This window comes from Zeus faber (assembly GCF_960531495.2).
Source record: "Zeus faber genome assembly, chromosome: 4".
NCBI lineage: Eukaryota > Metazoa > Chordata > Actinopteri > Zeiformes > Zeidae > Zeus > Zeus faber.
The window spans coordinates 33,782,334-33,808,747 of NC_137191.1; the positions used below are offsets into that span (position 1 = coordinate 33,782,334).

Consider the following 26,414-nt stretch of genomic DNA (forward strand, 5'->3'; position numbering starts at 1 on the left):
TTAATAATTCTTTATAAAATAACAAATAGCACATACAGTACATAACACCTTTCGAAAAGCAATTAATGACACATTCTATGATTGCAGTGTGGCACGGACCCTTTAGAAGAAATGGTCTTCAACCAGAAGTCCAACAATTTTAAGTCAAATTAATTTTTATGAAAATTTAAGAAATGTATTTTAGACAAAACATAATATTGGGCAAACTCCAACCACTAACACTAGAACATCTGCGTTTTGAGAAACCCTTTGAAATTTTTTGAGAAACGTTCAGTTAGGCTGAGTTTGTTGTGTGAAATATTTTTGGAACACATATCAGATGGTATACTGACAAGTTGGTAGCAATTCTCATTATGTATAAAATGTCAATATATCAAAATAGAATCACATTAATCCATTTAATTAATTTTTAATTGAAATGATATTGAAACAAATCGTTTTCTGTCAAAATCCAATCAAATCGCTAGGTCCTGCCCAATACCCAGCTGTAGAATAGGGCTCGACAATAACTGTTGCTTAGTTTCCCTGGGCATTTGTAAACCACCCTGTGCGGTACGGGTTGCACCGTTGTCCATCATGTTTGCAGTCTATCTGCATATGCATAGAAACTTCCGCCAAGGAAAATTACTTCTCCTGGCGCATTGATTTACCTTGTCAAAATGGTGAAACAAGTGACAATATTGAAATATGGGTTGTAATCATATAGGCTCACCATCACCCAATTATAAAATGCAGCTAATGCATGGTTGCCAACTTGGCAACTACTTCTAAAGTTCATGCCGGGCCTGCCCCAGCAACTGACGTTCGTTATGTCAAGGAGGCTACGCCCCTTCTTGATCCAGATCGATTCCTTTCTGTTACTACCTTCTTGCCTTCTGTTGTCTTTCATCTCTCCCACATATCATTTTTCTCTCCCCACTCTTGAGCCTTGAATACCCCCCAACCTGGATATCGCTTACATCCTTCTCTGGGTTCACACCTGTCCTTGTTCCAACTGAGTTACAAGATCTTTCTCTCTTCAAAATTTTTTTTTTTTTAAATAAATAATAATAAATAACCCTCCCAATCCAGCAGAGACGCTCAACACACGCACGCACGCGCGCACACGCACGCACACGCACACGCACACACACACACACACACACACACACACACACACACACACACACACACCACCACTGTGTTCTTCCAGTAGGTCTGTTCAGTGTTCCCCTGACAGATCATTAACTGTCAGATTTACACATTTCCAACAAGCAACCCAGCCACCCCCCCAAATACACAGAGACTGAACAGAATGAGTCCCCCAGCCAACCAAAAGCAGAAGGACAGCCCCACTGAGAGTGCACACACACACACACACACACACACACACACACACACACACACACACACACACACACACACACACACACACACACACACACACACACACACACATTTTCTCAAGTTGCAGTTGTTACCCCCCGGCTCATGTTGGTACGATAGAGTGGCGTATTGCCAAAAGTGGACAGAGATTCAGATTCACCTTTAATCGTTTGCTTTACCCCCCCCCCCCTTTACATCCTTCAGAAAAGTATATTGGCGGTGCTCACTTACTTCAAAGGAATTAGTATGTAAGCATTAGTATGTCGAATTGGAAGCATGACTGACTTTCCCCGACCTGAATCCTTTTTTAATGCCCTTTCACAGAATCAAAACAAAATAAAACCAATATTAACAACACTTACCTGGTCTCTACGCCTGCCAGGCTGAGGAGCCGCCTGGAAGCAGTCATCATGGGAGTGTCGTGGTATTTGTCAGAGAGATAGATGACCTCTTTGAGCCCTGGGATGTCAAGGATAGAGGAATAAAGGGAGATGTGTCAGGGGTGGTTAGAGAAGATGGATCGGTTGAAAGAGACAATTTGAAAGAAAATCAGAAGCAGCTATCCAAGGATTGGACCACTGGCTCGTAATTTTCTTCAAAGTTAATCAAAATTTGCTTTCAGTAAATAGTGAAAAGAGGGGAAACTCATACACATTAGGCCCATTTTATTTTGAAATATGACAAATGCATTAATTTAAAAAAGTGTTTAAATTAATTAAAAGGCAGTCACAGACATTTCATTGGATGGCTAATATGACAGCAAGTTGTTTTTTGTATGCAATTGTGTTTTGTACGTTTTTTGTATGCGACTGTGTAGCATATACAGCTGGACTGTATGCCTCGGACCCTCTTCTCTTCAGAGATTCAGAGAAGGGGTTAATGAACCCTGCTGAGACCCTGGATCAGTTTACTCTTGTTTACATTCTCAAACAATAAATAAATAATAAAATCTCAAACACTTTGGTTGTCTCTGCCGAGGCTGTGTCAACAAACAGCTCCCTCCCTTTCCCCTCGTTCCCTCGCTTTTAGCTATAACCACTTTGTTCCCCTTTGATCAAGGCAGACTGCCCATGAAGAGCCTGTCTCCAAAACCCATTTGGAAGGAAAAGACCCACCTTGACAATTTGCATTTGCAATTTTTCCTTTTGTCTAAGCCTAAGGCTGAATTAATATCAACCAATGTCAAGTCCGTTAGTAATTGAAGTAAATGTCGACCGAATTGAAGTGTCGATGTTTCTATGAAGAATGACACAACTTTCATCACTGTACGACGTCAATTGGCAAAGTTACCAATAACACTGTTAAAATGTATTAACTGTCATGTTGCCATCTAGTGGCCAACAGGGGTAAACTGCAATAACCATGAGACGACAGATGACTGGTTTCACGAGACCCTTTGACTGCCGCAAGGGGGCGACGGTGGCAATGTAAAGGAGTCTGTCGTCTGTAGACACTAGGTGGCAGTAGGGTGCTTGAATTCTGATGACGTGCTCTACCCAATCGGGAGCTGGCCATGTCAAAATTAACCTTAAAACCTATTCGTACATTCGCATATATATGATTTATTATTTTTAATATTCTAATATATAAAAGCCTTGTAATGCTTTAATTAAGAACTTGGGGGGCGGAGGGCCATTACGCACGGCGAAGCTGTTATTAAATCAAGCCCCTTTCCCACTTGCACTGAAAGCCGTAAATCTACTGGCAATGTTCTGTTTTGGCGCCATGTGGGAAAGGGATCTGGTCTCGATGTTCAGTAAAAGCCATTCCGTAAATCTCCCCACTCTCGACCTAGTATTATTTACCGGAAAATGCCGATACGGCTGTGAATGGAGGTGTGTAAAGCAGTAAGTCTGCTATAAAGTAGGCAGAGCCGAATCCAAGTAAAGCACAAAGTGTTTTTTTTATTTTACGGAGACAGGTCTTCATATTCTTAAATTGTATTCTTTTTCTTCTTAAATGTGGCACTCAGACCCCAGACGTGTCTTTCACAGGTAGGGGTGAGAGTGGGTGGAGAATATTCCTTCTCCGGAGGCAGAGAGTGTAAGACAGGTTGAAAGGCTTATTGAGGGGGCTCTGGAACAGAGCCCGGAGGGAACCAAGCCAGTCTGGGAGGGGTGGGACGGGCTCGGTTCCCTCCGCTGCAATAAGGTCCCAGAGCCTTGACAGGAAGAGAAGTGCTGGCCTAAAAACACTATTCTGTCTGAATCTCGAATAAAAATAAAAAATAAAAATAAATAATAATAATAATAAAGTAAGATGTTTTATGTACTTATTTATTAGAACTATAAATATTACAATGAGTAGACAAACAACTCTTCATTTGTTCTCCCTAATGGAGCACTTCACAAACTGAGGGAACGTTGCCCGTGTTTTTGTCAGGGTGACAAGGTTAAAACCCCCAGAGATTGCAATGACTATTTCTCCCTCCCTCCCTGCCTGCCTGGGGCGAGGAGCATCACAGCTCCGCTGTCAGCTCCGTCCTCAGCCAAGGGTTTTTTCAATTAAATAATTTTAAATAATACAATATTTTTAAATAATACGTTTATTAAATTTGTGCGATTCTTATCAACCGTACAAAATGTTATAGGTCCTACTGCAATAGCCTAGACCAGAGTTCTTGAACTGTGTGTTCTGATCCCGGGGGGGGGGGGGGGGGGGGGGGGGGCGCCAGATAAGTTTCTAAACATGCATAAATATAAGGAAAATGTTTTTTTTTTGTTTCTCATAAAACAATTTTTCACAAAAAAAAAAAAAAAATGGATTCTGTCCCGCACAAATCGAGACGTTTGGTCACCGATCGAGCAACGTGATGGAGTGGAAAGTTGCATAACAGCTCATGAAATATAATGTTAAATATATCAAACCATAGCGGCAAATATCATAATTTTTCCCCGTCTACCTGTTAGGATCACACAACGATGGCTTATTTAGTGCAAACAAAGGAATCTTGAAATGCCATTTTCTGAAACACTCTAAAAGTGTATATACTTATATCCAGACAGAGACATAAAACCTGATACCGTGATTTACTGAAAATCGTCACATCCCTATTCTAAACACTACTATTATGTACATTATCACCTCCGAAACAACACATATTTGCTGTAACACTAAAGGAATCTTGTTTGAGTCTCAAGCTCATTCGATCATCACAGATGGATGTTCTTTAAAAGCTTTGTGTTTATTTAATTCAAGCGCAATTTGGAATCAGATGAGAATAGCACACTACGATTTAGATGCAGTGCGTGTGTGTGTGTGTTATTTAAGTTTCACTTTCCATATCAACTCCTGGTGCCTGTTATATAATGTGTACTGATATCGATCAGTACACATTATATCACAATTATTTTAAGTAAAATGAAATTTGATAGAAAATATAAAATACCACGGTGTCTATGTTTAACGGTCAGGTTAAATCCCAAGTGTCGGTGCTATTTTGGGTGCCGGGGGCTCCGAGCCACCTGCCCCACCGCTCTGCTCCTCTCAGCCCGGACTGGAATAATATTAATTAATACTACAGTGGTACCTCGACTTATGACTGTAATTCGTTCTATAAGAACGGTCGTATGTTAAAACAGTCGTATGTCGAAGCAATTTTTCCCATATAAATTAAGTTGAGTCACGCGCACACCGCGCTCATATTTTTCTATGATTTCCTTCTTAGTTTCAATGTGAATCATTTCCTTTTTCTTTTTCCCATCATCCTTCTTCTTAGGACCCACAATGAAGGGTGAAAATAAACAAAATACACAGCACAAACAACAAGCTGACTGACTGCTGACTGGCCGCCGACGCGCCAACTGCAAATTTCCACGGTCGCATCTTGGAGCAGTCGGTCGCAAGTTGATACAAATTTTTTCGACTACCTCTACTCGTATCTTGGATTAGTCGTAAGTAGATGCAGTCGTAAGTCGAGGTACCACTGTATATTGATATTATCGGTATTATTGTCCTTCTAAGTGGGTTTTATCGCCGTTTCGCTGCTCGGTTGAAACTTTCCAGTCGGGTGGAGATGTAAGGTGTGCGAGGATGCTGTGGCCCTGGCGGCGGCTCGGTTCCTTGTTCCCTCTGAACAGCTCTTAGAAATAAATGTTTTCATAGTTATAGTATAGCGGAGTGCAGGTAGAAGTACTTCTTACAAGTTCAGGTGAAATTTAGGGTTGCCGCGGTAATCTGTGTTAAACGGTGATCGTGCATACACCGATTACATTAACTGTGGGGGTTTTTTAATTTTGTTTTTTTAAATAGAGACAAAACGTGTTTAGTCAATTTTTCACGTATCAGCGCCCACATTCATCAAATATTCTTTAACACGCTTTTTAGCGTGCAAATCTTCTATTGTGGTTGATACGTTTGTGCCACTTTGACCGCCCCGCGCCGGCTTTGGATACTGTATATACTATACAGTGGGGCAAAAAAGAATTTAGTCAGCCACCAATTGTGCAAGTTCTCCCACTTAAAAAGATGAGAGAGGCCTGTAATTTTCAACTATGAGAGACAGAATGGGGGGGAGATAATCCAGGAAATCACATCGTAGGATTTTTAATGAATTAATTGGTAAATTCCTCGGTAAAATAAGTATTTGGTCACCTACAAACAAGCAAGATTTCTGGCTTTCACAGACCTGTAACTTTTTCTTTAAGAGGCTCCTCTGTCCTCCACACGTTACCTGTATTAATGGCACCTGTTTGAACTCGTTATCAGTATAAAAGACACCTGTCCACAACCTCAAACAGTCACACTCTAAACTCCACTATGGCCAAGACCAAAGAGCTGTCAAATGACACCAGAAACAAAATTGTAGACCTGCATCATGCTTTGGGGCTGTTTTTCTGCAAAGGGACCAGGACGACTGATCCGTGTAAAGGAAAGAATGAATGGGGCCATGTATCGTGAGATTTTGAGTGAAAACCTCCTCCCATCAGCAAGGGCATTGAAGATGAAACGTGGCTGGGTCTTTCAGCATGACAATGATCCCAAACACACCGCCCGGGCAACGACGGAGTGGCTTCGTAAGAAGCATTTCAAGGTCCTGGAGTGGCCTAGCCAGTCTCCAGATCTCAACCTCATAGAAAATCTTTGGAGGGAGTTGAAAGTCCGTGTTGCCCAGCGACAGCCCCAAAGCATCACTGCTCTAGAGGAGATCTGCATGGAGGAATGGGTCAAAATACCAGCAACAGTGTGTGAAAACCTTGTGAAGACTTACAGAAAACGTTTGACCTCTGTGATTGCAAACAAAGGGTATATAACAAAGTATTGAGATGAACTTTTGTTATTGACCAAATACTTATTTTCCACCATAATTTGCAAATAAATTCATTAAAAATCAGACAATGTGATTTTCTGGATTTTTTTTTCTCATTTTGTCTCTCATAGTTGAGCTTTACTTATGATGAAAATAACAGGCCTCTCTCATTTCTAAGTGGGAGAACTTGCACAATTGGTGGCTGACTAAATACTTTTTTGCCCCACTGTATATGAGAGCAGTCAAATTAAACACGTTTTTTTTTTCTGGCGCATATTCCTAGATTGATAATTTCAACTGTCTATATAGTTCTGAGCTCAAATACTTATGTACCTGTTTTACTTTCACTTTCTATGTTTAAATGACAAAGAAAGCAGCTGGGCAACAGATCTCTACACAAAATGTGATTAACTAAACAAATATCATGTGATTGCATGTTTACACGCTCGCTAAACATTGGTTCATGTATAAGAAACAGATCAAACACCTCTGATGCCACAGAAAAGCCCCAAAAAATAGAATTAAACGAAATAAAAGTTAATCCACCAGAATGATTGAATTTCATTCATGATTGATGATCGTGATGCCCCCTGAAAGTCGACGAGTCAAATCACAAGTCGGCAACCCGTCAGTCAATTGAGATTGTTGAAGTACAGTGTTTTTTTTTGTTTTTATTGTCAGTCAGTGTGCATTACAATAACATGATAAAACAGATAGAAGCTTACAAAAACCACAGGGATAACATTTCAATGAGGAATTATAAATGGAATCATAAATCCCTTTTTATATGTGTGAATCGTCCGCGTCCAGATACAAACGCGAACACAGCTCTCTGTGCAGCCCGATCACCATGCCCTGTTTCTCCAAATAAAACAACTAAAAAGAGTGGGGACGGGGCATGACGTAGGCATGGGTATCGTTAAGATTTTAACGTTACCACTCTTACTTACGATACTGCTTATCGATCCGGTACTTTAACGGTACCCTTATCGGTTCTTTTTTATTTTTTAAGAGAAAAAATAAAACAAGTCTAGAACAGAATTAGCTGCGGTGTATCCTGCATTAGCTATTTGAATAGTCGAATATTCACATTGAACAGCCAAATCCGATTCGACTGCCAAAATGATTTTCTTCCACGGCTCCTATCGGATCCCGGTCGACTCGTCAAATAATAATCGCCAGGTGTGGCATTAAATTTCCTCAAATTCCACTTGGAAATTAGCTTACTGTATGTGTTGCCAGATCAAAATTCCAAGGCTGTAATCATCAATATAATTCATCAGCTCCAGACAAATAGCAGCTCCAGCTCCTACTCTGAGAGTGAGGGCTGCGTATTGATGAAAGATTTGACTGTTTTTTGAGATTCGGGTAATTATTTTTAGTTTGCGAATTAAAGATTAAATGTGAGTAGGGCTGTCAAATGATGGTTCGATATTCGAACGCTATGCTTTCTTTTATCCGCCAGCTGAGAAGGTGCAGGGATAGCTTTATGCTCATTAAATTAAAAAAAAAAAAAAAGGTAAAAAACAAAAAACGAACAGACACAGTGTTCTGGAAGAGGCTCCGCCCGGACTCTACAGATGTTCTGGGCTCTGTCAGCAGAACACGCCCCACAAAGTGCACCATGGCCCGGGACAGAGCACCAAGTCTCAACGGGGGGCAGTGTGGAGGTTCGGTTAAAACAATACCTTACTTTGTTTTTTTTTTTTCCTTTTCCATTTTTTGGGGCCAATTTCTAAAATCTCACTACAAAGGATGAAGGGCGGAGGAGCAAATGGAAAGGACCAAATCGTGCAATAATTTCGGAGAAAGGAGCCGTCCCACCCCCTACTAGATAGAGTAGGTCTGCGTCTCTGCTCCCTGGAGGGGGAGGACGCAGAGGCTGGGGGCCGCGATTGGACCATTGAAATTTTGCACGATCGCCCCAGCCTAATGGACAATAACACAGCCTGAAAGTTGGTGAAATTGTAACCGTTTAAAATTGTAATGGATATTCAAATTTATTGGAACTCGTGGTTTTTCCGGAAGAATATTTAAACATAATTTTTGGCCAATCTTGACAGCCCTAGATGTGAGTGACTCCCAAGTAATTTAAAAGATGTGTTCGCTACAAACAAATCATTCGCAAATCTTGCATCATTAGTAGGCCCTAATAATATGCTTCTGATGATTTTAGTGGTTAACAGGATAGTGGTGTGCCGTGGGATGATTTCACTTCAAGAACCGAGAATCTTTTATTACTACTCCCTCTGCAACTTAGTTGGATTGTGTAAAGTTGACTTTGTTTATCAGTGCAAACTATCCACAGGTGTTGCTCTGAAAAAAAGAAAATTATTAAAAAACAAAAAAACAAATGAACGAATAATCGAATATTCTGAACTATTTCTATCAGTTAAAAAAGTTTAAAGGTTTTTTCTGTTCATTGTCAGACCCCTCAAAAAACCCTCAAATACTTAAGGTAAATCAAATAAGTCTGAAAATGAAGTTCGTTGTAGAACTTCAATCGATCATAGGTAATGAAAACGAACTAGGCTTGGGCCAATATAGCACACTCTCAATCATGAAAAACATGATCATGCGCGGGATGTTTTAAACATCCCATTGGGTCGGGCACCAGGTACCACTATGTCACCTGTTCCTATACGATCTGAATCTACCGAACGGAATCACAATGCAGATTTTGGTGGCTCATTTCAGTGCCATGCCCGAGCTGCCAATTGAAATATCCGCCCTCCGGTGCTTCGAAACCACACCCACCTTCACTAATAATTATGATTTGGAGCGCGATGCTGGAAATCCTCTATGGACCCAGACGCCGTCCTATACGGACCCGGACCTATAGTCAATAAATTATTCAAGTATTTTAAATTTTGACGGGGAGCTTCTTTTTTGACCAGCGCAGCGTTTCTAGACTTTACGCTACTGGTTTAGCGAATCAGTAAATCCACTGACCAATTGCATTCGAGTTAAGCCATTCCACGTGATGCTACTCAGCCAATCGAATCTGTGCATTCCCGGCGCAGGCTGCCTGGCTCACAGACAGTGAGACAGTGAGCGATCATGCGAGAGATGACGAATTACAGAGAAAGAAGTCAGATAAGAGTGAGTAATACAGCGGGAGAAGGCAGATAAGACAGCGGGAGAAGAGTGAGAAAGACAGCGGGAGAAGAGTGAGAAAGACAGCGAGACAGAAAAGCGACAGACAGAGTGAGCTGGAGACAGAAAAATAACTACACATGGCGCTCTCTAAGAAGAGAAAAGTGGACAGCGAAAACAGAGCTTTCAACCCAGAATGGACAGACTCATTCATGTTCATTCTTCCCACTTGAAACACAAAACCAGTCTGTCTCATATGCTCAGAGACAGTGGCACTCATAATAAGTGCCATTCATTCACTGCCCAATAACGTGCTAATGAATGTTCCCTCAGAGTCACTTGGATTTTGGGTCAACACAAAAAGGCATTTACTGATGGAGGGGTTGTCAAGGAGTACATGAGTGCAGTAGCTGAAACCTTACTTCAGGGGAAACAGAAAGAAGAGCTTTGTGACAAAATAAAGCAAATACCCATGTCAGCATCATCAGCCATAAAGAAAAGTGAAATGTTAACCCAGGATGTGCTAGCCCAGCTGGATGAAGCCATTCATAAGGTACCATGTGTAGGCTTAGCTGTCCACTGATGTGTCTGACAACGCTCAGCTGTAAATTTATGTAAGGTTCTTCAACCATCATCAAGAGTTCTGTGAAGATGTGTTAGGTGTAACTCCCCTTAAGACCAGTACAAGAGGAGAGGACATCTACCTGGCCATCAAGGAGATGTTAACAAAGCAAGGAATAGAGCCAAAACAAGTGGTTTCAATAACCACAGATGGAGCCCCTGCCATGATATGGAGAGAGAAAGGAGCTGTGGCAAGAATGAAAGAGGACAATCCTTAGCTCATCTCTTAATAATACATCAATCTGTCCTGTGCTCCACCCTGTGAGATGAGCATGTTGAAGTGATGAACACAATGATGAAGATGATCAATTTTCTCAGGGCATCCTCTTCTTATCAGCATCGCATGCTCAGGGAAATCCTCAGAGAAGTTGATGCAAACGCTGATGACCTGTTGCTGCACAACAACGTGAGATGGCTTAGCAAAGGCAGGGTGTTAGAGCGCTTTTGATCCATCAGAAGGGAAGTAGCAGCTTTCTTGGAAGAGCTGAGAAGTCAGAAGGCAACAGAGTTTTCTCTCTTTTTAAAAGATGAGAAAAGGATGGATAGTGTGGTCTTTTTGGTTGATATCACTTCACACCTTAATGAACTTAATTTGAAGCTACAGGGCAAGGACAATACAATTTGTGAACTCATGACAGCTGTCCGCTCCTTTCAGAGGAAACTTGAGGTGTTCAAGGAAGACCTGCAGGGAGACTGTGCACACTTCCCAGCAGTGCAGGAACAGGTTCAGGGACAGAGAGATGCGTCTTCTTTTGGTGACATTGTCGATAAGCTGATTGTAAACTTCTCCAAACGTTTTGACAGTTTCCGCATTGGACAGCAGCTCACCTTGTTCATTCAAAACCCATTTCTAATCACAGATGTCAGTGGGTTCTCAAAGGAAGTCACACAGCACTTCAAATGGGCAAATGCTGGGCCTCTACAGATGCAACTGATTGACCTCCAAGCAGATGTGGCGCTGAAAGAGCAGTTTGGAATAAGTGACCCGCCACTTTCTGGCTCCAAATGGTCTCTGAGACAGCTTTCCTAGGTCTGAGGAAAGTAGCCCTGTACACATTGACCATGTTTGGCTCCACATACAGCTGCGAGGCAGCTTTCTCTGCAATGAACATAATAAAAAGTAAATATCGATCAAGGCTCACCAATGAGCACCTCCACATGTGCATGAGAATGGCCCTGACATTATTCTAGCCTAGATTTAAACTCCTGGCAGGACAAGCTAGAGCTCAGCTCTCACTGAACAACAGAAAGTGGGGGAGTTGGATAAAAGAGGGAAAGAAAGAGAAGCTAAAACCATGATGTTGAGATGTGTTGAGATATCTGTTTTTGAAATTGGTTGAGACTGTTAAAACATTCACAAAGAAAAAGGGGAACCTCAAGCTGCTGCTATACTTTATTTTATTTTATTTTTCAAAAATAAAGTATATATTTTATCTTTATTTTAAGATTATTATTATATTTATTTTCACCATTTTGATTTTAAATGCAGCCCTTCTTTTCCTTGAAGAGATTCATTTCAGTTGAGTCAGTTGAACCTCCTTAAATAATACATATCTTCAGTATTATCTGTATAATTGTATAAAAGTGACAAGAAATATTGTCGAAATGTTTTTGAATTGTTCTTCCTATATTGATCTGACAGTCAGTTGTTGATTACATGCAGATGTTGATACAACTACTAGGCTTCTTCAATATATATCACACTGAATCATAACGCAAGTTAGACATTATGATGTTCGGGACCTTTGCTTGAGGACATTTTCTCTAACAGGACCTATTTGAATTTTAGTTGAATACCCCTGCTCTATAATATAATATATATATAATATAATATTATTGCTCTGTTTGACGCTTTCCTCTCCCGGCAACGGGAGACAGCAATGGCCTTGTCAATGTCACATTATGGACGATTAGCCAATCGGATAAAAGAGGCAAGTCGGAAAAGTGTTAACTACCGATAACGTCCGGTTCATACAAACTGTCAGTTATTTGTCAACATGTGAAAAGTATATGAAAAGTAATGAAGGACAAATGGGGTTAGCTCATAAAAAAATGTCTTAAATAGCCTTGATCTAAAATGTATTTATATATATATATATATATTTTTTTTAAACAAAAATAATCATTTTATTTTACTGAATTTCATTATTGAACGGAAAAAGAAAACAAACAAAAAATCCACTGTGCTTAACAGGGACACTCAGCATCAAGCCCGATGGCAAGTTTATACTTGCCACTGGGCCTAACAACTTTTCCTGTACAATTGCATAATTGCTTTGGAAGACAGACTTGTGATGTCTATCAAGACGTCAGGAAGGCTCTGATGCCGGTGAACACTAGGAAAGCTGCGGGCCCAGATGGCATATCTGGGCGAGTACTGAAGACCTGTGCTAACCAGTTAGCTCCGGTGTTCACTACAATATTCAACATCTCCCTGGCTGAATCAGTGGTCCCTTCCTGCTTCAAGAGGTCCACCGTCGTTTCTGTCCCGAAGATAGCCTCTCCTGCCTGCCTGAATGACTACCGTCTGGTGGCCAGGATCCCCCCAGGGCTGTGTCCTCAGCCCCTTACTGTACTCCCTGTACACACGCATGTTTGTGTGCAGGTCCAGCTCCAACACCATCATCAAGTTTGCTGACGACACCGTTGTCGTGGGCCTGATCACCGACTGCGATGAGAAGGCCTACCGCGAGGAGGTGGCTGACCTGTCACTCTGGTGCCAGGACAACAGCCTACACCTGAAGGTCAGCAAAACTAAGGAGCTGATTGTGGACTTTAGGCGAGGATTACAACTGAGGACGCACACGCCCTTGGTGATTAATGGGACTTCTGTTGACAGGGTGAGCAGCTTCAAGTACCTGGGAGTCCACATCACAGAGGATTTAACATAGACTTTACAAACAGACACTCTAGTGAGAAAGGCGAGGCAGCGTCTGTACCACCTCAGGCAGCTGAGGAAATTCTGGGTCTTGGTGAAGATCCTCAAGTCCTTCTACTGTGGAGCGGTGGAGAGCATCCTGACAGGCAACATCACTGCCTGGTTTGGGAACTGTACTGCTCAGGACAGGCGGGCCCTGCAGAGGGTGGTGCGTTCAGCTGAACGTACCACTGGAACTACCCTCCCCTCCCTGCAGGACTTATACTCCAGGAGGTGTAGTAGCAGAGCCCGCAGGATCATGAAGGATCCTCACCACCCCAACAACGGACTGTTCCAGCTGCTGCGGTCAGGCAAGTGCCGCAGTCACACAGCGAGAACAGAGAGACTGAGACGGAGATTTTTCCCGCAAGCCATAAGAACTGTCAATGCTGACCTCACCAGGGTTCCTCACTGAGCCACACACATAGGCTCCATTACCTTCTGTACTGTATGTAGCATACTGTACCGCATACTGTGTCACTGTTCTGGGTTGTTCGGTGTTACCGTATTGCTGCGCCGTATTGTTGTATACTGTGCTGTATTATCCCACAAACACTACCTCACTTTATTCACATGCCACTTTAATGCACATATCTGTATTTACATAATTGCCTATCCCAAATACATAAGTCTATCCCATATACGTAAGCCTATTCCCTTTATCTATTCCTTTTTATTTTATTTTATTCTATATATTTTTATTTTATCCTATAAGTATTCGACTTACGGTATTACGTTTTAGGAATCAGTTAGTTGGTCTAGTAGAAAGAAATTTTCTTAGGTAGCTACTGTGTTCAGTCTAGGACATATTGTGTGTAATCATCGGGTGCGTTGCATTACATTTCACTGCATATATGTATGAAAGTATGTATGTGACGAAGAGGACTCTCAGGTTACGGAAAAATAGCAATGTTCTCCTCTGTTTTGAAGACATTCAAAACCCTTTCTGTTAAAGACTACAATGAAACTTCCCTCACTGGGTGAAATGCATCAATAATCACCAAGTCCGTAGATCAAGATATCCCTCATTCTCTGAAAACGTCAGGGAGGCATTTCAGTTTCATCTGGGATGTATAGACCCAATCAGTGTGTAGCCTGCTGGGAAAGTCTTGTGTTCATCTGCTCTCCAAGAATACTTTGGTTAAATCTTTGACAGAGAAAGGTTGACCTGACTCCTACCTGCTTGGATGATGAGTTTGGCACACTCGTTACAGGGGAACAATGCCACATAGATGGTGCACCCCTTGACATCAGCACTGTTCTTGTTCATGATGGCATTGAGCTCTGCGTGGCACACTACAGGAAGAGAAGAAATCACAAGTTGATGCAAGGAGTCTCATTCAATTAAATCTTCTGTCTTCCATGCACTCATGTATGGCAGCATACAAGCATTTAAGCCTTTCCCACTTGCACTGAAAGCCGTAAATTGACTGGCAATCTTCTGTATTGGCGTCATGTGGGAAAAGGAAATGGTGTCGATATTCCTTAAAAGTCATTCCGTAAATTTCTCCTCTCAGGACCGAGTATAATTTCTGGGAAATTGCCAGTATGACTGAAAGGATGTGTGTGGGAATTGAAGCAGTAATAATGCCATAAATTAGGGATGGAGCCGAATCAAAATAAAGCACAAATAGTGGGATTTAACGAATATTTATTTCTTACAAATATTTTAAATATAATTTGTTTTTCGGGAAGAAAAAAAAATTGGCAAAAATGGAGGAGGGAGCGATTGGACAGGGAGAGAGAACATTCCTTCTCCAGAGGCAGAGAGTGTAGGACAAATTGAAAATGATCACTCTGATTTAATAACATTGGGTTTAGGTTATTACATCCAGGGCCACCCCCAGAATCTGTCAGCGGATAGAGCTGAGACAGTGCGGGGGGGGCAGGCAGACATGGAGCGAAGCACTGGTCTAAAAGCAAAAGCGAATCTGTCGCCTGGTCTTGAGCGATATTAGACACCTTTCGGGCGATCACTGCGTAATGTATCCCGAACAGTGGTGTAATGGAACATAGTTGATCTGTACGGGTCGCCCCCCATGGTTTGGCGCGGATTAATTGCGAAATTTAACCATCATAGTGATATATAATTTTACTGCCACTGTTACATTTTAAAGTAATCATTTCCAAAATCTCGATACAGAGTTGCAGGGAAAAGAAGATAGACAAGACAGATGCATGCTGTCTTTTACTTTGAAGTGCAATCATTGATTTATGGTACATCAGGCTATGTTGCTGCTACTTTGCAACGGGTAAATGCACGTCTGCTCGTCCGCCATATTGGATCGGTCAAGATCCACTAGTAAGCAAACACAATGAGTATAGAGAGATGACGAATTCCCTACATAATCGACTGTAACCTGCTTGATTCTGAACCGATTTCCAAATTTAGTTCGTTATGAACGTGAAAAATTGAACAGATACTGATTACCGGAATTCAACAGAATAAAATTCAGTTACTGGGGGCAAATCAAATCATATTTTTTCCCTTCACTACCATGTTTAAATAAAGAAGGTATCATGAGTGTCTCATGTTGCACTTTAATTGAACAATTGAGTATTGAATAGTTTATATATTTTAAGATTTTATTTAAATAATGGACATCTTGTATGTTGTTTTAATTTAGGACCATGGGCAAAAGTTCCTTGCTTTAAGTGTTTTTCAGAATAAATGGAAAGAGAAGTTATATTTATCTCCTATTTTTTTTTACTGATCCGATAAATGATCCGATCCGTGACTCAAAAACGTGATACGATCCGAACCATGAGTTTTGTGATACGCTGAACCCCTTATCCGTCACTTATGTGGGAACAGACTCCATATGGAACATTTCCATAAAGGAGGCAATGCGGGAATCACTACCTTTGCCGGACATTTTTTATCCAGCATTGTTACAGATTCCATGTGGGAAACAGGCTTTAGTTGACGGAGATGAGCATGTTCCTATTTTTTTTTTGTTTTGCCTGTGCTGTCAGCATGCTTGGCATACAACATAATATTTGTATGCCATTGCATCTTGGACAAAGTTACTCTGCAAGTGGAGTTCAATTTCTCAATCTGTAATCCCACTCTTTAATCATCCAGAACTGCTTGCAACAACTCTGTCCTGTGGCGTCCAGTGGGATGACATGAGCACAGCTTTTTGTTACACAAAACCACCACTAATCCCCCTATTCGGAGAACGACCATGTTTTGGTCTATAAACAACTTATCACCATCACTATTCCAAGAGGAGAGGAATCGAGACAAATAAACATAGAAACAAACATGTGTATGGGAAATCAAACATAGAAACATCAAATGACAACATCTATCAACAAGACAGAATTAATTAAGTCCAGGAAAATTGGAACAGCAATTCGGCACGCGGCCTCTTTCTGTGATAGTTATGGCAGTAAATGAGGGGGGAAAGGAGAGGGAGGGTGTTCGGGGGTAAACTGAAGGCATGTGCTGGTGGTGTGTGTGTGTGTGTGTGTGTGTGTGTGTGTGTGTGTGTGTGTGTGTGTGTGTCCACCAGTGAGTGCACAAGAGTTGTCCCAATTAGTTCTGATGTATAAGGTTGAAATTATCGTAGCTCCTCCAAGCAGCGGAAAAGGCCCTGAAGCCACTCCTGAGCCCTGCAGCCGTATAGACACTCCAAGACTGAAGGAAAGCCCCAAGGCACAGAAGACCCCAGCCCCGAGAGAAGCCGGGAAACCAAGATGCAAGCCTCACACACGACCCCAAGGAGAATGAACCAGTCCCAGGTTGCAGGAGGAGACCCTGCTTCACCGAAGAGCACACATACAACCTACCCCCATGTGCAGGCATATGATGCACCCGTGGGTGGAGAACCAGGCCCGTGGATGCCAGGCATGGACCACAGACCCTGCGCTGACAGGTTTCCACCCGACGGCAGCTAGAATTGTGGGCCCTCCACCACACACGGCACCCGGTGCACCCACCGCAAAGAAGCCACACAGTAGGAGCAAGGCTGACAGCCGCCCCCCGCACCTACGATGGGGAACAGCCTCCAAGGGGCCCTGGAAAGTACCCGGCGGTGCTCCCCGCAGCCCCGCCAGGTCACAGCAGGCCAGAAAACAACTGCCACCAGGCGCAAGCCGCAAGGACTGGAACCCAGCCAACAGGGGTCTCACCCCTCAATTCCATTGAGATGTATTCTATTAATTGGGATGTCGTGAGATGATCCTGGTTTTTCCAATTGGGTTGGTGGTGTTTGAGGGCTGGGTCAACTGAGGAGAGGTTGCCGAGGAGATATATAGACAGGGAAACTGGAATGCTCTAACCCAAAAGGGTTTATAGCTTCTTGGTGATGTTGGTCCAGAATGAAGAAGAAGAAGAAGAAGAATCTTTTATTGTTACACAGTACACCATAACACACGCATGCAGTGACAGCAACCAACACACACGCTTGTGTTGGGAGGATTGTGATGGGAGACATGAATGCCAAGGCTGGAAATGACAACAGAGAGTATGACAGGGCAATGGGAAAAGAGGGCTGTGGTACTATGAATGAGAACGGAGAGAGGCAAGGAGAACTTTGCACCACTTATGATCTAGAAATTGGGGGAACCCTCTTTCAGCACAAAAACATCCACAAACTGACCTGGTACTCTCCAAATGGAAGGGATCGGAATCAGATAGACCACCTGATGATAAACGGCACCTGGAGATGCTCATTACTTGATGTCAAGGTAAAACGGCGAGTTGATGTTGGCAGCGACCATTACCTGGTCATAGCTGTGCTCAAAGTAAAGCTGAGGAAAACAGGGAATAAAAACACAGGCAGACAAAAGTTTGATGTTGGAAAACTTTAAGACCCAACGGTGAAAAGCTCCTTTGTGCTACAACTGAAGAACAGGTTTCGGGCATTATCAGATATGGAGGATCATACAGAACCAAATGCAAGTGGTATTGATGCTATGTGGCTACAAGGAAGGATTGGATGACTGAAGACACATGACAAACCATAGAGAGCAGGAGAGCATTAAAGAAGCAAGTAATTGGGACAAAGTCTAAATGGCTGAAAGAAAGATACAAGAAACAGTACCAAGAAGCCAACAAAGCAGTTCAAAGAAAAAACAGCGCTAACAAACGGGCATACATAGATGATCTTGCTAATCAAGCAGAAGAGGCTGCCAGGAAAGGTGAACAAGGTGCCACAGACTACCAAAATAGTCTGTGGCAAACATTGTTGAACCACTGAGACGCCAATAGTAGACAAACAGGGCCGACTCCTGACAACTGAGACAAAACAAGAAGCTCGCTGGGGGGAACCCTTCAAAGAAGTATTGAATTGACCATCGCCCATCAAAAGAAGGGCAACCTAAGAGATTGCAACAATTGGCGTGGGATGACTCTTCTATCAATACCAAGCAAGATCATGCATAGCTTATCATACAACGAATCTCAGCTGCAGCAGATGAACAGCTTATAAATGAACAGGCAGGATTTCGTATAGGGAGGGGATGCATCAACCAGATATTTGCCCTTCATAACATAATAGAGCAGTGCAGAGACATGGCAGAGACAGATCTACATCAACTTTGTAGATTTCGGGAAGGCGTTCGACAGCCTCCACCGAGACAGCCTCTGGGACATCTTAAGAATGCATGGGATCCCACAGCACATAGTGGACCTCATTAAGACCTTCTATGCTAACTTCACTTGTAGAGTGGGAAACGGTAGCCTTGCAATCCAGGTAAGTGAGACCCTGAGCTCACCCTTGTTTTACGGGAGTAAGACAAGGGTGTGTGATGTCAGTGCTACTCTTCAACATAGCTATCGACTGGGTGATGCATCGGACAACAGAAGACCAAACAAAAGGCATACAATTAACCCTCTTCTTAGCATTAGAAGACCTCCATTTTGCTGATGACTTGGCTCTGGTCTCCCAAACTAACAAATACTATACATGCAAGAGAAAACATCACATCTCAGTGACTTTGCACAACAAATCGGCCTGAAGATAAACCAGAAGAAAACTGAAGTGATGACACTAAACATCCCAAACCCCTTACCAATCCAAATAGATGGAAAAGATCTTCCGACAACAGAGGAGTTCACCTATCCTGGAAGTACCGTAAGACACTATGGGAGAGCACACAGTGATATCAAGAACTAAATAAACAACGCTGGGAATGCATTCAGAATGCTCAACAATGGCGATCTCAGCAATACAGCACCAAGACCAAACTCAAACAATATCAGAGCTGTGTCCTTTCCACCCTACTGTATGGCTCGGAATGCTGGAGAATGACAGCGAATGACATCAAACAGCTGTTGGTCTTCCAAACAAAAAATCTGAGAAGAATCTGTAGGATTTTTTGGCACAACACAATATCGCACCAAGACCTACTTACAGCAAGACAGCATGGATAATATCATTGCGAGACGGTGCTGGAACTAGATTGGGCATGTGATGAGGAGAGAGCCAAACAGCATCCCAAAAGTAGCCCTACCACCAAATGGAAAAAGAGAGTGGATGACCCAAAACTACATGGCGTCGGACGGTCGAGGACGAAACGAGAGCTATGAACGTTTATATTTCACTATGATGGTTAAATTTTGCAATGATTTTTCGAAAATTTTGTGTGCTGTCTGTACTGTCAGAGCAATCTGTACAGATCACAGATCAACTACGTTCTGTTACACCACTAGTTGGGATGACACTGGGTTCCATATTATGCTATAATTTCAGCATAATTTGAGTTATTCATAGCAGCCCTGCGAGTGACTCCAGCATTTGACCAGCTGTTTTTTAGAGAAAAAATGTATAATTCACTCAGCATCTCAGCCCTCAGTCCCACGATAATGGAGCTGGCGGGAGGTGCATGCTGTGAGGAGGAGCATGCTGTGATCTGGCGGGGGGAGCATGCTGTGATCTGGCGAGAAGACGGAAGTGAGTACAGATCGAACATGGCGGCGCCCTACTGCAGGGACTAAAGCACAGAAAATCTGCTCCAATTCAGACAAATAACAAAGCGAATTGCTTTATAAAAAAAAAAAAGAACTGCACGAAACCAAAATGGAGGACCTCAAGGATTATATCGATTTCTATTATAAGTACGTCATGGAAGAGGATCAATACCGGAACAATCCGGCTAAAAGAAAGAAGACAGACTCAGCAGAAGACAGACGATCTAACCCCGAGTGCTGTAGAGGTTAGTGTCTTGGATGACATTAACAAGAAGCTGGACATGCTTGGTCCGCTTCTGAGACATTTCCGAAATAAAACCCATCCTTGATTTCCTGCACTGCACAGTTGGCGAGATGCAAAAAGACAATGCGGATCTATAAACCCCCGTGAAGCATCTGACAATGGAGGTGGAGGTTCTAAAAAAATTAAATTAAATATAAAATAAAGAAAGACATTATCCTGGATATACAATCCAGAAGTATGCGGGACAACCTCATAAATCTGGGATCCCAGAGAACAACACCGCCATTAAACGCCCCATGGACACCATGAAGCAGATCACCTTCAACCAGGTTCACCGACTGGGGAACTGTCAGCGCTCCATCATTGCCAAGTTTCAACACTTCCAGCACAAGGAGCTGGTTTAAAGCAAAGGACGGGAGCTGAAAGGAACCATGCCAGATATGAACGATCAATTCCCCCTGTAGATCAACGACCGATGGAAGATTCTGAACCCCATCCTGAAGGAGAACCGGCTGAGGGTAGACACGTTTCGCTGGTTGTTGATAAAGTATGTATAGACGGTCTGTTATTCAGAGACTCGTTCATCACACCCTGATTATTCTGATAATTATTATGAGTGAATATCCACAGAGCTTGGAGCAGGGCCTCGGGGGCCCTTTCGGCTGCTTGGAGGCGCCCCGACATAATACTGAGCTTATACACCAGAACCAATTGGGATAAGTCCTGTGCACTCACTGGTGGACACACCGCACACACGCAAAAACTCTGTTTTTCCAATACATGTCGTCGAATGTTTATGTTTCTGTATAAATGTTGTTTGGTTCTGTATGTAATTGTCTCACCTGTGGGGAATCTCCCCTTCTTGGAGTAGTGATCAGTTGTTTATAGACCCAAACATTGTGAAATATCTCTCCAAAGAGGGGGATTGGTGGTGGTTCTGTATAACAAAACAATGTTCTTGTCATCCTCCTGTCATCCAGCACAGGTTATTAAAAAAAAAAAAATTGATCATGGAACTGGCTAGATACATTTTGGAACAGTTCAGGCTCAGCATGGTCCATTTCCGTGAATTTTGTGAATTAATTCAGTGGCAATGCTGCCGGTTAATACCCCTGTGTATCCTTTGTGGTCACGTGAATTTTAGCATTCAAGGGCATGATTCCAGGCATTCGACTTTCATCTCTGATGTATAGACCCACCAGTGTGTAGCCTGCTGGGGAACTCATATGTTCATCTGCTCTCAGACTGAAGAAAGAAAAGCCACAAGGTGTTCCTTGACACTTATTCACATTGTTTATTGTTGTAAAAGAAAATTATCTGCCTGTGCATAGATTGGCAGTTGCCTCAACAAACTTTGTTATGGTTTTCTCAGGTACAGGGAATATACTACATGATTCAAATATTTGTCTGTTGCATGATTTAACAATTTCTGAACTAATACCAATACTTCCTTATGTCCTCTATCTTCAATGGTGACCTCATGCTGAGAGAGAGGAAGCCCTGTTTGTCACGGTTTAAGGACCAATCTGAGAAGACTGGCTGCAGTCTCTAACCACCCTGGAAATGGCCTGCCACTGACCACATCTCTTCTGGAGGCCTTCACCTGCAGCTCCATGCACAAACTCAATAGAGTCCCATACGCTCTCCTTTCATTGCAGCCTGGAACTACTATAAGGAGGAATTGCACTACCCAAAAAAGAAATGAGCAACAACAGTTGAAACACACCTTTATTTCATTAATAAATTGTAAAAAGAAAAAGAGTAAAAATTAAGGATGGCTGGGTGAAGCTAAGCTTAAATGTAATGTTACCTGTACTGCTAGTTACATTTAAGAGATGCAATTGTTCCAAGTGAGTTCCTTTAATTGTCATATTATCACTACGCTATAGCACATCCGTGCATCATAGTATGTTTGGGCGCACTCTTACACCAAAGACAGGCCCCAAAGCAACATGTCTGCATAGGGAAAAATGCATCCGTTCAACAGCTTCCTAATGAGTCACCTAATGGTATGATGGATTCTCGGGGGATGAATGCTCACATCCAACTGGACCTCGGAAGTCTGCATATGCATGCTGCTGCACTGATGGTCATAAAGTGCATTCTAACGGACTTTAGAAGTCCTTGAAAGTCCTCGTAGCATGCTGCTATGTAGCCCTCTTTCGCTGTTGGTGCAATTTTTTTGGGAGGTTATGCAGCCCTCCCTGCAAAGTAAGGACAGGCTTGCCCTAAGATGCGAGGAAGCAGAATGTAGTGAAACAAAACCTTTACGCCAAACACAACTGTATGCATATCATATTGATATATGATATAAAATAATAAAATCATTAAACTATGACAAAGTGTTCCCGACTGAATCAAAATACTCAACATATCTGACTTTAACTCAATACATCAAATAAGGGTTTGCAATTTAATATTGCATGCACCTTCAATTATTGTACAAACCTTAAATCAGCTAACTGTTATAGTATCTGTGTTAGATCATTGGTTACAATTTAATTCATTAAAGTTCATTAAAATAACTATAGGCATACTGTATTTCTATTATCTGCTCAAGAGCAATCCATAGTCAGTTACCGCATAGCTCAATGATTTTAATATAATGTAACCACATCAGTCAGATTTCAGACCAAATCATTCTACAATTACTGCCCTTGCTAAGTTCACAAACGAGTCATTGATTTAGTTGACCACTATCTTCTACAAGACAAACTTCATGCTACTTGTCTCTCTCAAAGAACATTTCTTATCTTCACAAGAGATAATAACACAAAATCATACAAGGATATATTGCACTGCATATCAAATCAGTAGCTAGATATAATTTTGAGTATCAGATCAGAAGGGACCGTGCCAGTTCCTGCCCCTTGCTGTAGTTCTTTGTGGAGTCAATTGTGGAGAATGAATAGCCTTTGTGGGCACTGGCAGATTATGTGCCCCCTTTTAGCCAGCAGCCATAGCAGCTCCAGATTGCCAATGCATGCAACTGCATGACACAGATACAAACACATTGACATATAAAAAATACAAACCAAACCAAAACCAAGTAATGGAGGTGGTTCATATGGTGGAGTTTAGTTTAGTTTTATTTATTATCTTTTTTTTTTTTTTTTTTAATCCACCCCCCCCATCTCATAACCATGGACATAAAAGCCCTCCTTCACAAAAGACGGAACTGAGGGAAGCGAGAAAAGGCTACAGGAAGAGGACAGAAGACAATCTGCAGCAGCAACGCTTGGGAGGTGTGGAATGGGATGAAGAAAATGGCTGGCTACAGTCAGTCAAGTCCAGCGGTGGAACAGACCCTGGAACATGCAAACAAGCTGAACCTGTTTTTCAAGAGGTTTTACACTCCATCCCCCGTGAGTTCAACAGGACAGTCCAACCCACCCACAACTGCCCGCATTCACACCTTAGCTGCTTCCCAGCTCCTCTCCTACCAATTGACTGAGGACAACAACCCTCTCCTCTCCGCCTTCCTCTCCCTGCCAGCCACCTACGACAAGAACCACACCGTGGACTACCCGCCATGACAACCTGCTCTTTCATCACAGGCAACCAGATGAGGCAGGAGCTATACAGGCTCCGGATCAAGAAGGCCAAGGGTCCAGACAACACAAAACCCTGGGTGCTTAAGTTACACGCAGGGCAGCTTGCACCTATCACCTCTCCCTGACATAGGGGAAGGTGCCACAGTTCTGGAAGTCTACCTGCATTGTTCCGATTCCAAAGAAGGGACGTCCCAGCACTCTCAATGACTTTAGGCCAGTGGCACTGACCTCACACGCCATGAAGACCTTCGAGAGGCTGGTTCTGCAGCACCTCAGATGAGTGACTACCTGGACCCCTTGCAGTTTGCGTCCCACGCCAACATCAGCGTGGATGATGCCATCATCTACCTGCTGCACGAAGCGTACTTCTATCTGCAGCAGCCAGGAAGCATGGTGAGAGTCACATTCTTTGATTTCTTGAGTGCTTTTAACAATATCCAGGCCTGTCTTTTGGCAGTGAAGCTGATGGCGATGCAGATAGACTGCAATATGTTGGCCGAAATCAGCGACATCCATCCGCAGGACAGCGAGTGGAACATGGTGATGAGCAACACTAGCGCGCAACAGACTGTCCACAACTGTCCTATCACTGTTCCTGTTCACCCTCTACACCAGATGCCAGTGGCACCTCTATATTAAAGGACAGAGCAGGCTGTTCCTCTTGAGGAGGCTCAGGTCATTCAACGGGTTCCACAGGCTGCTGCAGATGTTCTACCAGTCAGTGGTAGCCATGGCACTCTTCTTTGACGTTGTGTGCTGCGTAGGCGGCTCCAAGGCTGGCAATGCCAACAGGCTCGACAAGCTTGTGAGGAAGGCCCGCTGTTTGAACTGGACAGTCTGGAGGTATTGGCGGAGAGGAGGATGAGGACGAAGATCTCTGCCATCCTGGTGAATCTCTTTCATCCTCTCTTCAATGAGCTGAGGCTGACGGGGAGCACCTTTAGCCACAGACTCAATCTTGCATGTTGCACGACGGAATGCTGTTGGCATTCCATTGTGACGATGGCCATCGGATTGTTCAGGTATCATATGTTTTTATGCTTGTGGTTTTTTATATATTGGCCGATTCTTATATGTTGGCTGATGCAAATTCTAAGATCCTTAAATTAACTCAGATGTACGTGCAATTTGCTAACTATGCACACGCATGCTAAAAAGGATCAATATCAATCTACAAGCAGGTGTGACAATGGCATATTAAGCTTTATGGATATATTCATGGATATTGCTGCAAGCCCTTCTTTTATTATGGTATTTTCACTATATTATATACAGTATGTAATAAACCAGAGCCACAACTCAATCACCAGACGCGCCACCGAGAACACCATGTCCAAGTCCTTTACAAGAACCAACCAGCCTCCATTAAATAATTTTATAGAAAAAACTTTTAAAATCAATCCATTTTTTTATTTCAGCCAAAGTGTGATTCTCCCGCAACAAACATGCACTTGCTCAGTCTGCAGCAGTGATGCACAGTATACTCGTCCTATAATTTATTTTGGCTCACTAGGAAGTTATATGGAGTAATCAGGGTGTTGTTAATGTTAATTAGCAGTTACACACAGTGTCTGTTGTTTTAGAATGGTTCATATTCATCAACATATGCACGTGTTTAGGAACAAATGAGGCTGGTATGCACGGGTGTTGAATGTGGTGGTGATTTCTGGAGTGTGGGACTGAATTTAACCATTATCTTAAGCATCTATCTGACAAGCTTAGTCAAATTGTTTGCTAGAGACAGATTAGGAATAACTTTGTGGACTTCATTTGGGAAAAAAGGACTTCAAGATTGTAAAATATATACAGAATTGAACCATACTTGAGAACCTAACTTTAGATTTCTTCAGGGTCGCTTATATTTGCTTGCTGACGTGGTTACAAAATCTATTTTACTAGTCATCACATTTTCAAAACTTATTTTGTGCATTTATTTATTTATTATAAATAAAAATGAGACCGTAGAATAGTCCACACTATAAAAACTCTATATTTTAGGTTCTATCTTTAGGTTAGGTTCTAATGTGGATGACTTAACAAATATCTAACCATCACTCTACCCAGGGTGCCTCGTTTTGAGGAAATACAAACAAATCAAGACATATGCAAACCTTCTGGATGTAACCAAATAACATGATTACTGTCCCAAGTTCGGGAAAAAATAGAGGTGAACAGATGTTGCTTTATTTATGTAAATTAATGTAAATTCTGCCAGATTACACTTGAAATCATCTCTGCTTTGGTTGGAAAGGAAATCATATAAACCGTATAGACAACGCAGCCGAAACAGCTGTCACCCCAAATAACTGAAGGCTTCACAGTCATACTTGACAGAAAAACATCAAGCAAGGCGGTAAAATAATTACACACACACACACACACACACACACACACACACACACACACACACACACACACACACACACACACACACACACACACACACACAC

The 26,414-nt window shown here is 42.4% G+C and overlaps 1 protein-coding gene across 3 annotated transcripts in view; it reads right to left on the reverse strand.

The window, feature by feature from the left end:
• Positions 1 to 26,414, reverse strand: part of dctd (dCMP deaminase) — a 79,554-nt gene that overhangs the window by 12,999 nt on the left and 40,141 nt on the right. For all 3 annotated transcript variants that reach the window (XM_079998689.1, XM_079998688.1, XM_079998687.1), the window contains exons 4-5: positions 14,427 to 14,543; positions 1,728 to 1,824 (exon numbers count right to left, since the gene is read on the reverse strand). In XM_079998689.1, coding sequence (XP_079854815.1) covers positions 1,728 to 1,824; positions 14,427 to 14,543 — 214 coding nt within the window. The remainder of the gene's footprint in view (positions 1 to 1,727; positions 1,825 to 14,426; positions 14,544 to 26,414) is intronic.